Source organism: Haliotis cracherodii, unplaced genomic scaffold, assembly GCF_022045235.1.
Source record: "Haliotis cracherodii isolate W230 unplaced genomic scaffold, xgHalCrac1.p SCAF_24, whole genome shotgun sequence".
NCBI lineage: Eukaryota > Metazoa > Mollusca > Gastropoda > Lepetellida > Haliotidae > Haliotis > Haliotis cracherodii.
Genome location: NW_027266280.1, coordinates 5,788,083 through 5,804,294, shown reverse-complemented (window position 1 = coordinate 5,804,294; position 16,212 = coordinate 5,788,083). Strand labels below are relative to the sequence as shown.

Here is a 16,212-nt window from a genome sequence, read left to right as displayed (position 1 = left end):
CCCGCCCTGATATTGCTGGAATATTGCTAAAACGGTGTACAGCCATACTCACTCACTCTGGGGATGATTATGGTATTGCTTGTTAAAGGTTCACTGAACTGTGAAAAAGTGCCATGTCTTTCAGTGTTATGTAGCAATAGTGCCTGGTTTTACAGTTGTATGTAGCAACAGTGTCCGGTTTTACAGATGTATGTAGCAACAGTGCCCGGTTTTACATTTGTATGTAGCAACAGTGCCCGGTTTTACAGTTGTATGTAGCAACAGTGCCCGGTTTTACAGCTGTATGTAGCAACAGTGCCCGGTTTTACAGTTGTATGTAGCAACAGTGCCCGGTTTTACAGCTGTATGTAGCAACAGTGCCTGGTTTTACAGTTGTATGTAGCAACAGTGCCCGGTTTTACAGTTTTAAATAACACCAGTTCCCAGTTTCAAAAATAAAAATATTACTCGGCTATTCAGTGTCACATAGCTACCCGGTTTTACAGTGTTACGTACCAACAGTTCCCAGTTTTATAGATAACAACAGTACCCGGTTTTACAGTGTTACGTACCAACAGTTCCCAGTTTTATAGATAACAACAGTACCCGGTTTTACAGTGTTACGTACCAACTGTTCCCAGTTTTATAGATAACAACAGTACCCGGTGTTACAGTGTTACGTACCAATAGTTCCCAATTTTATAGATAACAACAGTACCCGGTTTTACAGTGTTACGTACCAACAGTTCCCAGTTATATATATAACAACAGTACCCGGTTTTACAGTGTTACATACCAACAGTTCCCAGTTATATAGATAACAACAGTACCCGGTTTTACAGTGTTACATACCAACAGTTCCCAGTTTTATAAATAACAACAGTACCCGGTTTTACAGTGTTACGTACCAACTGTACCCAGTTTTATAGATAACAACAGTGCCCGGTTTTTCAGTTTTAAATAACACCAGTTCCCAGTTTCAAAAATAACAATATTACTCGGCTATTCAGTGTCACATAGCTACCCGGTTTTACAGTGTTACGTACCAACAGTTCCCAGTTTTATAGATAACAACAGTACACGGTTTTACAGTGTTACGTACCAACAGTTCCCAGTTTTATAGATAACAACAGTACCCGGTTTTACAGTGTTACGTACCAACTGTTCCCAGTTTTATAGATAACAACAGTACCCGGTGTTACAGTGTTACGTACCAACAGTTCCCAGTTTTATAGATAACAACAGTACCCGGTTTTACAGGGTTACATAATGACACTATCCAGCTTTTAACGTTTTATATTTCACAGAGATCCATAACCCCAGTGTCTGCATTACATTACAGTAAAGTACTTTTATAACGAACACGCTTATAACGAACTGACGGATATAACGAACTGATTTTTTTTGTCCCGAATATTTGCTATAGCTATGCTGTATATATGCTTATAACGAACTAAGGTTATAACAAACTAAATTTATCGGTCCCTTCGAGTTCACTATCCAGCTTTTAACGTTTTATATTTCACAGAGATCCATAACCCCAGTGTCTGCATTACATTACAGTAAAGTACTTTTATAACGAACACGCTTATAACGAACTAACGGATATAACGAACTGATTTTTTTTGTCCCGAATATTTGCTATAGCTATGCTGTATATATGCTTATAACGAACTAAGGTTATAACAAACTAAATTTATCGGTCCCTTCGAGTTCGTTATAACCGTAGTTTACTGTATTATATGACAACAGTTCCTGTTTCTATCGTGTTCGATTGGAACAGTACAATGATATCCGGTTTCTCCCCATAGAGACGAGTTTATTACGTTGTGTTGATGGTAAGAACAACGAGCGTCACAGTGAACAGAGAGCGTGGTAGATATGTCTCAATATTTATTTCGTATATCCTTAAATCCAGGAATGAAAGCTGAGGCTTGTCAGGGTGTTTCCACTTTCTTTCCCTGGAAGAGAAATACATTTACTGTAGCATTTAACATGATATTTACATGGCGTGTCAGGATGAAAGCTCAATGTCGTTTAGGCTGTAGATGTTATAACTTGTGATCCCACGTGGTCATGACAACACAATGATCATCACCAGAGCCTCGTGTTCACGATGCGTGGCATCTGAGACTGATCTGGATCGGGAATCATACGGAGAATGTTATCACTTTAAACGTCATGGCATTCCTGTTCTCTAGGTCATAACTTATGTGCACTCCGATGCGATGTACAAGCTCAGTACAATTCAATAACAAGTTCAGGGCCTTGAACTCACTCATACACAGCAGTATAACTCATACCAATAAATAGAGACAGACCATGCCTGTAAACATATACTCATTGTATGTTTGTTTGTTTGGAGGCAACCATTTGATTTCCGGTTGAGCTCTTTTTTTATGCCCAGGGGCTAAATTATTTTTTAAAACATAAAAAGGTGCTCAATTGTGTTTCTAATTAAATAGAATTAACCAACTGTATTCTTTGAAAACTCGTCTGCAAGAAAAGGTACATTATGTTGTTTTCAATGCGAGCTATATTTAATAATTTGTGGTAAACCAGGGTGTTGATTATATTTTAGACACCCATACCACCCCACTACATAAACCACCCCCCCACCCCCCCCCCCCCCCCCCACCCCCCACCACCCCAAGAAAATCGATAGAAATCAAATGGTTACTCTCCTTTATTGGTATTACACTAAACAGAAATTATGGGATACCCACAGCTGTGTATATGATTATCTCTGGTAAGGTGGCACTGCCGTCTTCTGTAATCAGATTATACAAAATTTATTCAAGATTATTCAAGGATATTAAGGTAAGGCTTATATTTATATTTATATATTTATTTATATGTACAATGCACATTCATTTTAGAGATGACACCGATCATCATGTGATCAAAACATTTCACAAACAAATTGTTTTCCCGAGGACATGTACTTATGCCCTGTACATACCGGATCGATTGACAGGTGAGGTGGACGTGACATTCAACATTAACCCTGTGTTTGTAGACACAGGACGAATAACAAAGGAGTAGTGAAATACTGTACTGCATGTAATGAAATACTAAACTTCATGTAATCAAATACTAAACTACATGTAATCAAATACTAAACTACATGTAATCAAATACTAAACTACATGTAATCAAATACTAAACTACATGTAATCAAATACTAAACTACATGTAATCAAATACTAAACTACATGTAATCAAATACTAAACTACATGTAATCAAATACTAAACTAACATGTAATCAAATACTAAACTACATGTAATCAAATACTAAACTACATGTAATCAAATACTAAACTACATGTAATCAAATACTAAACTGCATGTAATGAACCTTAACACGTTTCGCATGTACTTTGTGTCGTTTATATCGATCAACAAGCTTCATCTTTAATGTTGTATAAGCGAAGCGGTGCTGTTGTACTGTTGAAGCGATATGGTTACTATTGAATCAACGCCATTGTGTTCTTTTAAAATGATACACTCATGATGTACTCTTGAAGCGATATACTCATGATGTACTCTTGAAGCGATATACTCATGATGTACTATTAAAGCGATGTACTCAAGGTGTACTCTTGAAGCGATAGACCCATGATGTACTCTTGAAGCGATGCACTCGTGAAGTACTCTTGAAGCGATGTACTCAAGATGTACTCTTTAAGCGATGTACACAAGATGTACCATTGAAGCAGTTAAGCGACAACATGCTGTTGCATAGTAAAAGCAATGTCAATTAACATATACTGAACAAAATATGTTTGGGTTCATCAATAATTGTAGGTTTATTCGAATGTAATTGTGTGCTCAGTCTTCACTACAAGAACTATCCCCCCAAATATTCATGATGACCTACGTTTTGTCCAGTATATTAATTTAAAACATAACATCTACGTCTATAACATGTATATATCTTACTATTCAGATCGAATTTTCCGATGAGCTTGAAAAACTCCTCGTCAGTTACCAGGCCGTTCTCGTCTGTGGCCATCTTGTCCTTCCAGTTGACGAGCGGGCTTGCTGCTATTTCCTCGGGGGAGAGCCCGTTATTACCGTCTGATGGATGGAAGCAATACGTTTACTTTAGTCACCTACCCGTTGGGATCCCGGGAAAGAATCTAGGTCCCCGGTTATCTGTGCTGGTCGTAAGAAGGAACTAAATGGACCGGGTAGGAGGACTCGGTGATTGGTTGCACACTGACACCAACAGTCTAGCCTCATCAATCACGAGTGAGTGTGTATTGTTTTACGCCGCTTTTAGCAATATTCCAGCAATCGTACGGCGCGGGACACCAGAACTGGGCTTCACACATTGAATCCATGCGGGGAGTAGAAAGGCGTGAAGAATAAACGCTTTAACCACTAGGCTACCCCACCGCCCATCATCAATGACGAAGGGGCACGGGTGGCCCAGTCGTCTAAGGCGCCGAGATTCGCTGTGCAGAGTTGCGTCCCTTGGGCACGCCAGAAACCTATGATTGTGGGTTCGAATCCCGGTTCGCCCCGATTATGTTTCTAGCTTTGTCAGCACCATACCCGTCCTCGTGGGTTTCACCGAAGCGATAAACGTCTGAGACCTGCATCATTTCGGGCTTTCCTCACACATTAAGCTGACACGCCGTGATATAACTGGAATAATGTTAAAAGCGGCGCTAAAACCCAACTCACTCACTCATCAATCACGAAAGGTATCGAACACGGATCAGGGTGGCGGAATGATGTAAAATCAAACTCACTCACTCATTCACTCACTCACTATAATTCATTTGATAATATGAGTACATGACTACCAAACGTATTGCGTCTATCTAGTGCTTCTACGTGTACCTTAAACTAATTATCATAAAATGCATTCCTCCCATTCCAAAATGCTCTCCTCACTGATATCATCGTAGATCGACAACAACATTGGCCATAGCATGCATTGCAGGGAACAGTAGAGCATATCCACCCTCAACCCAATTAATCTTAACGCCAGCCATCAGTAGAATCAGTAACGATGATTGTATTACGAAAACTTTACATGACTTTACATCAAGACCAGCTTTCTTGTGAAGATCACTCATCACCTCGAAGTCCCTGCGTAAGCCCATCTCTGAAGCTTGACCACTGTCGCCGCAGGGTGGATATACTAGCATCACTGACATTTCCTATCAACACTGTGTTTTTGTATTTCATACTGACCACTGTCATCATATTGTATATTGTCATTGAATAGTTTACTACCATTCTATTGTGCACAGTCATTGTAATTGCTTGGCAGAAATTGGTTTTGATTTGTCAACTTGGCGAATTTTTGTAATACATTTGTTGACTGAATATCATTTGTGGGTTTGTTGGTTTCACACTGAATTTGTTTTCGTACAGATTTGTGGGTCAACATATTGGTTTAATTTGGGAATCGACAGGTAACTGCCATATAACAACATAATGACATATTCTTTGTGATGACGTTTCAGAGCTACTTCTTGCTCCTTCATCAGGAGAATGCGGAATAAGTGTGTATATATATATATATATATATATATATATATATATATATATATATATATATATATATATATATATATATATATATATATACACACACGAAACAAGGTGTGATGAATGTACAAAGATAACAAGTTAGTGACGAAGCCAATGGGATCGACATAACACGGGACATAAGCAATACGTCTACGTTTTGAAGTCCACCCAGGGGACATCAGATGAATGTATCACTGGCATAGAAAATGGACTCCAGCGACTCAGACAACAGATCGTCTCTGTATTAAAGGAACCCAGCTAGAAACATCACAACCTCGTGATGAGACCAGAGCTATAGACGAAATAGAAAATGATGAGATCTCCATCACAGAGGCTGACAAGGACAACGCATAAGCCATCAAGGATATACTCGAATTCATGCAGCTGGTTAACAAATCCGTAGAAGACCCTACCACAAAAAAAATCCTCAAAAAAGACATCAACAGCTGAAACAGAAAGACAGCAAAAGAAAACCCTCCACCAGTACCACAGTACTGCATTCAACAACCTTACGCCAGAGTCACTGTCCAAATCCACAAAGCTCTGGTCAAAGTCATAGTCCAGCACCTTAACAAACTACTAGCACCATTGAGCATTGGGGAAAGAGGGAAAACCCTACATCAGCGATTCCAGTACCTTTGTCAACAAACTTAAAGAATCGTAACTCACAGGTCGCATGGTCAGCTACGATTTAGTAGACCTCTTTACCAACATACCTCTGCAAGAAGCTCTACAAATCTTACACAGCATGTTACAGGCCTGCATTGACCAGTTAGACACATCTCTCAGTGGAACCGCATCCTGTATCACCATCTCCTACTTCTCGTACACGGAATGGCAATATCTAGCAGCGGATACATGGCCTCCCAATGGGTTCCCCCTTGTCCCCACTCATTACAGAAATCTTTATGATTAATTATGAAGAAGCCGCCTTAACATCATCACCCTTCCAACCTTATCAGAAAAGTAAAGACAAAGACCAGACAAAGACCAGGTCCCCGAAACCCTACTGGACCACCTAAATGGACAACACTAAAGAATCAACTTCACCATGGAAAGAGAAAGCCACCATCGATGAACAACTTGACAACAGTCATGACAACATCCACAGTGCCGTCGACCGCAAACCGAGGGCACGGGTAGCCCAGTCGCCGCGATTTCCTTTGCAGAGTTGCGTCCCTTGGGCACGCCAGAAACCTATGATTGTGGGTTCGAAGCCCGGTTCGCCCCTATTATGTTTCTAGGTTTGTCAGCACCATACCCGTGCTCGTGGGTTTCACCGAAGTGGTAAACGTGCATCACTTCGGGCTTTCCTCCCACACAAAGCTGACACGCCGGGATATAAGTGTAATATTGTTAAAAGCGGCGTTAAACCCAACTCACTTTACTCATTCACTCTACCGCAAACCCACTCACACTGACTGGTATATTCACTACATGTCAAACCACCATCCTCAGATCATAAGAGCCATAACCATCTGCAATTCCGACAAAGAATTTCAGCATCTTAAACACACCTTTATCGCTTCTCTCAATGGATATAATGGATGAGGAATCATGCAACTGTGGACACAAATACATTGGCGAGACTTCACGCCCAATAGCAACCAGAGTAGAGAACACAAGACCTCTGTTGAAAAATCTGACATGAAATCTGCCCTTTCGGAACATCTCATCAAAAAGCCTATATATAGTAACTCTATGCACTTAATCAGCATTCGCCTGATGAAGGAGCAAGAAGTAGTTCTTAAACGTCGTGACAAAGAATACAAGAAGCTGCTATCCAAAATAGGTTTCATGTATTCATGTTCTTCCAACTTCCAAATGCCTATTAAAGACTTCACCCCAACATAATAAAAGGATATAGACCTACCCTTATCCACTTCACCGTAAACAGCCAGGCCCTCCGGCAATGCCGCAAATATTCCATCGTGATTCTTATCAAAGAACAAACCGAATACTTTGGCCAACGTCTGGAAAGATTCTGCCGACACATCACTGAAACGATATTCGTATCCTACAGATAGCTCATCTTTACATGACTTGTGCACACCTGGCTCCGTTCTCAATCCTACCCAGCAAATACATAAATACCAGTGACAAAACCTTATAATATTCATAAGGAATTTCTGCTAAGAGGAAAATAGCTTTAGATGCAAAGATGAAAATTATATTTTTCTTTAGAACCTATATCAGTGGTGGTCTAAATCATCTGTGCCAATTAAGCATCTGCATGGTGGTCAATATAAGCCTACATAGTACACCATAAGAGCACACAAAAATAGATAAAAAAAACGGATTTATACGTTCTGAAGTTCACTTTTGGTTCGTTTATTTGTTCGATTATTTTAACGCCACACTCTGCAATGTGCCAGCTTTATGACGGCGGTCCGTAAATAATTGTGTCCGGACCAGACAATCCAGTGATTGACATCATGAGCATCTATCTACACGAATGACATGCATCATCCGAGCCAGGTGGCCTGACCATGCAATCCCGTTAGTCGCATCTCACAACAGGTATCGGTTGCTGAAGATCTTTACGGGTCTATATATTTCCAGTACTTGTGGGAACGTATATCATTTGTCTCACTGTAATACAGTGGACAGAGCGTCTGTCCGGTGAGGTGGTAGTCTCTAGCATCACATACTGCCATTTGTAAATTAACCGAAGTTAACACATATTTTTATTTACTAAAGTAACTTTTGGAATAGCGTGCAATATCTGTGTGGGCCGTCTCATTCGTTGCATAGTGCCAAATGACTTGCAACCAAGTCTGTTTACATAACCACTCACACAGCAGGATTCTACTTCAACATTCTGGGAACGTAAGGTCAGTAAGCAAGTTGACCAGATGACCACACTTGAATATTTATCGGATATATATTCCACGTTTCTTGTGTTGGTATATTGCATCGATAAAAATATCTGTAATATGAGTGAGTGGGGTTTAACGCCCCTTTGAACAGTATTACAGTTACTAGTATATCACGGCGTGTCAGCTTAATGTGGGAGGAAAGCCGAGGTGATGCGGGTCTAAGACGTATACCACTTCACTGAAACCTAAGAGCACGGTCATGGTGCTGACAAACCTAAAAATATGATCGCGGTGAACCGGGATTCGAACTCACGACCATAAGTTTCTGGCGTGCCCAAGGGACGCAACTCTGCACAGCGAATTGCGGCGCCTCAGACGACGGCCACCTGTGCTCCCTATATCCTATGATAAATGGACGCAATAATATAACGTAAGTAACTTACTATGACTCATTCTCGTATTTGATGGTCATGGTTCCTGTTGGTACCACCTTAATGGGTTTCACATCTGGCTTACTGCCGTTGGGCCTTTTGTCCTCAAAGATCCCACCCACTGAAGGAGGCTGAAATCCTGAAATACAAAACATCTTTGACCTGTCAATGTTTCTTTCATGTTTGTTTGTTTGTTCCTAACGCCGCACTCAGCAATATTCCAGCTATATGATGGCTAACTGTATAAAAAAGATACTCGAGTCTGGGGCTGGCAATTCAGTGATTGACATCATGAGCATCCATCCACGCAATTGGGATATGATGACATGCATCCACCAAGTCAGCGAGCCTCCCCACCCGATCCCATTAGTCGCCTCTTACGACAACGTAGTCGTTGGGGTGTGTGTGTGGGAAGTTGTGTAGTGAACGTTTACCAACTTTCTCATTTTCAATGTCAGGAAGTAGCCAGTGAAGACTCTCCGCTGCAACAGATTCGAAAGTGGCAAAATAGATGTGAACCTTATAAAAATGGACCACTAAACATCAGTGATGACACCAGGTGTTCGCGAAAAGGGTAAGCATGTCCTGCCCAACCGGTAGCACACGCCATTCACACAACTGCATAAAAAAGTAAGTAAGTATACTCTCTCAAAAATGAAACGCACATAATAATTTTAACTACAGATTTCTTTTTATTTTGATACACTGTCGACAAGTTAATAGCAAATGGAATTTGAAGAAATTTTACACAGGGAATGTCAAGGTATCACTGTTTAATAAGACATCGGAAAAAGTCAGTTTATGAATCACACATCGACGTTTGATGGCGCTGTTCACAAGTCAGTACCTCGTATGACCACCATTTGTGTTCAGAACTGCGCGATATCGTCTCGGCATAGAACGAATTAGTCTCTGAATCTGATGTTGCTGCAATGTAGCCCACTCTGCCTGTAGTGCATGTGCTAGTTGCTGGAGTGTCTGGGGCTGTGGGTTACGCTGTCGCACCCGTCTGTCCAGGGCATCCTAAAGATGTTCTATCGGGTTTAAGTCTGGTGATCTGGAGGGCCAGGGCAGCACATTGATGTTCTCATTCTGGAGGAAGGCCCTCGTGACACGTGCCGTATGAGGTCTGGCGTTATCCTGCTGGAATAGCTCCCTCTGGCTGTTGATAATGGGAAGGAGGTGTGGACGAGGGACTTGATCGCAGTAGCGTTGCGCTGTCAGGTTGCCTTGGATCAACACCAACACACTTCTTCCAGTGTAGGATATGGCTCCCCACATTATCACGCTGCCCCTGCCGAATCTGTCCACCTGGGGGACACAGGCGTCGGCAAAACACCCTCATTCTTCCATCGCGTCGTTCCAACAGATTCATCGCTGAACCAGATTCGACGCCAATTCACCAAATTCCAGGCCTGAACGTTTGTACACCATTGAACGCGATGACGTCGGTGCTGCTGACGCATAACGGGGCCAAAGTAGGATCTACTTGCTCTTAAACCTGCCTTTCGTAGTCTGTTCCTTACAGTCTGTGCAGATATCCTTCTCAATCCGGATATTTGCTTAGCGGTAGTGATCGCTGTAGCTGTTCGCTGACGCAGGTGATGTACCCGGATGTACCTATCTTGCGCAGCAGTGGTGACTCGAGGACGTCCACTTCTAGGTCCATCTTCCACCGAGTTCTGCTGCCGATATCTCTCCCAGAGACGAGAAATCGTGCTTTGATGAACATTCATTCGAAGGGCAACTGTAAGTTGAGATTGTCCTGCTTCCAGGAGACCTATGGCGATGTGACGATTGGCGCGGCTCAGTCTTGGCATTTAGCAGTCTTCACAAACTTCCAAATAAAGTGAATGAAAAAAGACGGAGATCGATCTTTTATACCCATCCACGACACGATGTGATCCCCGAGTTTCCCGCGCATTGCATGTGCAATACATGTTCTGTGACATTAAATGCGTCTATCGAAAATCATGCTTTAACATACGGGTTTTTCATGCGTGATGCGTTTGGATATGACGTTTTTAAGACAAAAACACAAGAGAAATCATAAACAAAACACATATTTTTGAAAAACCCACCCCGTACCAATACATTGCTGCATCAAATTACAATTTTCGTTATGCATTTCTTTTTTGAGGGAGTATATTTATTTCCTGACGCAGTACTCCTGCCAGTACGACGGCCTGTAAAACACATCACACAACTAAGTGATCAGTGAACAAGACAATTGAGCGACACGATAGTGCATTTACTGATTTTGTTAAAACTAATAAAAAGAATATGTTATTTTTTTAATTACGTCTGTTGTGTACAAGTGCAGAGATATAATTAAATTGCAATGCACTCACAGCATTACTTAACGCGAATATCAACAACAAAAATGCACCACTATTTTCTTTACAAAAGCCGTATTCATGCTTTTGCACTGCGATGAACACTATTTTTGTCAGCGCTGGTCACATTGTTCGAACTCTACGGAGAGTTTTAAACTGTGGTCCTTTCAACAGGGTTGGTATTTCCACAATGTATAATGACGAAATAATCATATCGATGTGTATACATAAATGAGTCGTTAATTAAAATAATTGAAAACTTTACCTTGAGCAAGGGTCACGGCAGCCACCAGCAGCACAATCGTCCTCAGCATTTTCTTTATATTGGCTAGTAAACAATTGACATTTCTAAACCACGAATATTTTTATGGAATCTGCGAATAAAGGGGAGAAAACAATTACGTGATCATAAATCAAGAATCTGTTCTACAATTCCGTCAAAAGCATGTGTTTAAGGATGACTGTTGTCAATATGTGTTGTAGCACATGTTTCAGAAGAAAAAAACATTCCCGTTAGATGAGACACCATACGAGACAAAGACTAAAGACAACCTGAGTTGGGGAGTCCTGCTTGATTTCTCCCAGAGTCTGTGTGTGTTTAGAACATTAGGTGCAACTACAGTCATTAAATAGTGAAGATTGATGTTGACAACACATGTGCCATTACTGCGTGTCGTGCAGGATGACCACCTGATAGTTCTTGCATGACTGCTGAAGGTCCATCTCGAGCAGGTGTACACAATCTGTTACATCTGAACGTATCACATTGCGCCGACACGACCAAACTTTGAAACAGTGTCAGACAGATGTATTAAAAGCAAACTTACTTTTGCTGACACGCTACAATTTGAAATCAATGTATAAATGTGTTAGTTAACGAGTCAGATAATACTAACGCTTTGGTGTGCCAATAGTACCTGTATACATGTGTGGAATAATGTATTTTCAAATTGAATAGAAATTACGAATGTTAGCAAATGATTCAGAAAACGTGAAAGTAAATACGTTATGATGTTACACCTGCTTCAAAAGCGGTTCAAAGTACCACTGGTCTAAAGCTAGACTCTTAGTCTTGTTGAAGCTTAAACTTGCATGAAGATGTAGCACCATCTGCATTTGCTTATGGTTATCTGTTATGTGTGCAATAAACCAACTGCGCGATGACCAATATATTGTATACGTCACTGGTACCTGGATCTTTACTATTTGATTGTGGTTCATGACAAAATGTTTGAAGCCCGTGTCTGGTGTCCCCATTGTAATGTTGCTTGAAATAGTGATAATAAACGGCGTTCAACCCACTCACGCACTCAACCACTCAATCACTCACTCAACCACTCACTCAACCACTCACTCAACCACCCACGCACTCACGCACTCACGCACGCACGCACGCACGGACGCACGGACCTACCCACTCACGCACGGACTCACCCACTCACTCACTCACTCAACCATCCACGCAGGCACTCACTCACTCACTCACTCACTCACTCACTCACGCACGCACGCACGCACGCACGGACCCACCCACTCACGCACGGACTCACCCACTCACCCACCCACTCACTCACTCACTCACCAACCCCCGCACGGACCCACCCACTCACCCATACACGCACCCATGCACGCACTCACTCACGTAAATTTCCGTTTCTTCAAGAAGCACGTCCAACGAAAAAACTAATTTGGAAGTAAAACCAGAGGATAAATTATTTTTACTCTTCTTTAAAGAATGGACTTTGTCGATCCCTACGCCCAGCGCAGTTGTACGGTATACACTGTGTTGTTTGTCCACAGAGAGATAGCGAGTGTCTGTTTACCGGTGCCGCGGCGTTAGCACCCCCAGCTGACACAGTTGTGACACACCTGGAACACGCGATGTACAGTTTTAATCAAGGCACATCAGCCGCTGCTTGTGTTACCTGTATGCTGAAACCAACCTTGATTCCATCAATATTTTCTAGAAACACGATACATTATCATTACGAAGCCGACACATCGGGATAGTGTAAATGACACTGGGAATATATATCACCACGTCTATCATACAACAACAATTCAAGTTAACTTTCATAAAAATTAAATAATAATAAAAGCCCCCAAACTCTGCTGAAAGCATAGTCGATTGTGGGAGTCCGACTATATTGTAAATCCTAACGCTAAAATTACCGCTAGCGTCAACTAAATGCGCAAAGTACGAGTCGCTTTTGTTAGCATTAATGAAACATCGCATTTATGTCTCCAAAATGACTATCAACAATAAGCCTGCTTCACTGAACACTTTGGGTAGCGGAAATACCAACTTGAATATAAACTCAAACACGGTTTATTGAGCAGCAATTGTGGTTTTTGGTATGGTTATTTGGTTGTTTTTACGCTGCAGCTATATGACGGCGGTCTATAAATAATCGAGTCACATAATTGGGATCGATGACATGCATCAACCAAGTCAGGGAGCCTGGCCACCCGATCAAGTTAGTCGCCTCTAGATCTTACGACAAACATAGTATAAAGCAATAATATGTCATTCAAACAATAGGAATTACACAATAGGCATCCGGTGAGGTATTTTGAGCATGTGTTTATGAATACTGTCAATAGTGACAATGAGTACATCCTGCAGCACAGGTGGCACGGGAAATACAACATATGTTGTAGGCAGTGTTGGTCAGTGGCAGCAAATGAAGCTCTCGTACAATATCGAGTATTGGGGTGGAGATTGTTTGTGGTACGACGCGGCAAGTAGTGGTTTAGAGTTAACTCCCTTAGGCTGTTGTTGACAAACACGACAGACATGACAGTTCGACACACTATACTCACTCCGAGCCGACCAGTCCTTGTATTATTCCCTTAATGCTGAACACAAGGCACCAACATATGTTTGTGTGACGCGGCCAAGGATCGAACCACCGACGGTCTCCGGGCAAACGCTCTATCGCCAGAGCAAAGAGGCAGACATCTATATTAGAGAGAAACAAGGGCTATAACGACCTGGCTTGCACCGTATATTCTTGGCGAGTGCGGACAGTATACACTATGCCTATCTGAACCCTTCATGGCATCTTCCACACCTTGTAAATTCAATTTATGAGCCCGTGGTTATTTCGTTGATGCATGTCATCGATCCCAATTGCGTGGATCGATGCTCATGATTTCAATCACTGGATTGTCTGGTCGTATAGCTGGAATTTTGCTGAGTGCGACGTTAAACAACAAACCAACCTACCAACCGTGCTTATTTCAAGACATTCATGACATTGATTATAGGATCTGTCACTCTTTTTTGTTTGTTTGTTGGTTGGTTGTTTAACGCCGCGCTCGGCAATATTCAGGCAATTTGACGGCGGTCTGTAAATAATCGAGTCTGGACAAGACAATGTAGTGATTGATATCATAAACATCGATCCATGACGGCGGTCTGTAAATAATCAAGTCTGGATCAGACAAGCCAGTGACTGATATCATGCTTATCGATCTACGCAATTGAAATACGATGACATGCATCAACGAAGTCAACGAGTCTGACCACCCGATCCTGTTAGTCGCCTATTACGACAAGCATAGTTGCCTTTTACGACTCGCATATACTCACTGTTGCTTCCACTGATTTGACCCACTGTATCGCCTTTTGTTATTGTAAACATAAAACTGTGCATTTCATATTGATTTGTTAATTATTTATTGATTGTGTGTTATTTGCTGATTTCACAATTCTGTGCGAACTGACTTCTGGATTAACCTCAGGGGATACTTTGCGGAATAGAACGCCAACTGAGGACACTGGGAGGAGTAGGACCAAACCGAGGAAACCATGAGGAGTAGTACACAACTGAGGATACTATGAGGAGTGGTACCAAACTGAGGAAACTATGAGGAGTATTACCAAACTGAGGATACTATGAGGACTAGTACCAAACTGAGGATACTATGAGGAGTAGTATCAAACTGAGGAAACTATGAGGAGTAGTACCAAACTGAGGAAACTATGAGGAGTAGTATCAAACTGAGGAAACTATGAGGTAGTACCAAACTGAGGATACTATGAAGAGTAGTACCAAATTGAGGAAACTATGAGGAGTATTACCAAACTGAGGAAACTATGAGGAGTGGTACCAAACTGAGGAAACTATGAGGAGAAGTACACAACCGATGAAACTATGAAGATTAGTATCAAAATGTGGAAACTATGAGGAGTAGTATCAAACTGAGGATACTATGAGGAGTAGTACGCAACCGAGGAAACTATGAGGAGTAGTACCAAACTGAGGAAACTATGAGGAGTAGTATCAAACTGAGGATACTATGAGGAGTAGTACGCAACCGAGGAAACTATGAGGAGTAGTACCAAACTGAGGAAACGATGAGGAGTAGTACGCAACCGAGGAAACTATGAAGATTAGTACCAAACTGAGGAAACTATGAGGAGTAGTACCAAACTGAGGAAACTATGAGGAGTAGTACCAAACTGAGGAAACTATGAGGAGTAGTATCAAACTGAGGAAACTATGAGGAGTGGTACCAAACTGAGGAAACTATGAGGAGTAGTACCAAACTGAGGATACTATGAGGAGTAGTACACAACCGAGGAAACTATGAGTGGTACCAAACTGAGGAAACTATGAGGAGTAGTATCAAACTGAGGATACTATGAGGAGTAGTACCAAACTGAGGAAACTATGAGGAGTAGTACCAAACTGAGGATACTATGAGGAGTATTACCAAACTGAGGAAACTGTGAGGAGTGGTACCAAACTGAGGAAACCATGAGGAGTAGTACCAAACTGAGGAAACTATGAGGAGTAGTACCAAACTAAGGAAACTACGAGGAGAAGTACACAACCGAGGAAACTATGAGGATTAGTACCAAACTGTGGAAACTATGAGGAGTAGTACCAAACTGAGGAAACTATGAGGAGTAGTATCAAACTGAGGATACTATGAGGAGTAGTACACAACCGAGGAAACTATGAGTGGTACCAAACTGAGGAAACTATGAGGAGTAGTACCAAACTGAGGATACTATGCGGATACGTACCCAACTGGAGATTTTTTTATGGTGATATTTCATACTCATTAATACATGATACATCTTT

The 16,212-nt window shown here is 41.5% G+C and overlaps 1 protein-coding gene across 1 annotated transcript; it reads right to left on the bottom strand.

Annotated features, from left to right (window-relative positions):
• Positions 1-1,916: 1,916 nt before the first annotated feature.
• Positions 1,917-11,430, bottom strand: LOC139472302 (uncharacterized). Its single transcript, XM_071254741.1, has 6 exons — positions 11,382-11,430; positions 8,793-8,919; positions 7,404-7,528; positions 3,923-4,060; positions 2,706-2,749; positions 1,917-1,940 (listed from the first exon to the last, which is right to left on the bottom strand). Exons 1-6 carry the CDS (start codon positions 11,428-11,430, stop codon positions 1,917-1,919), a joined length of 507 nt encoding a protein of 168 aa, XP_071110842.1.
• Positions 11,431-16,212: the final 4,782 nt, after the last annotated feature.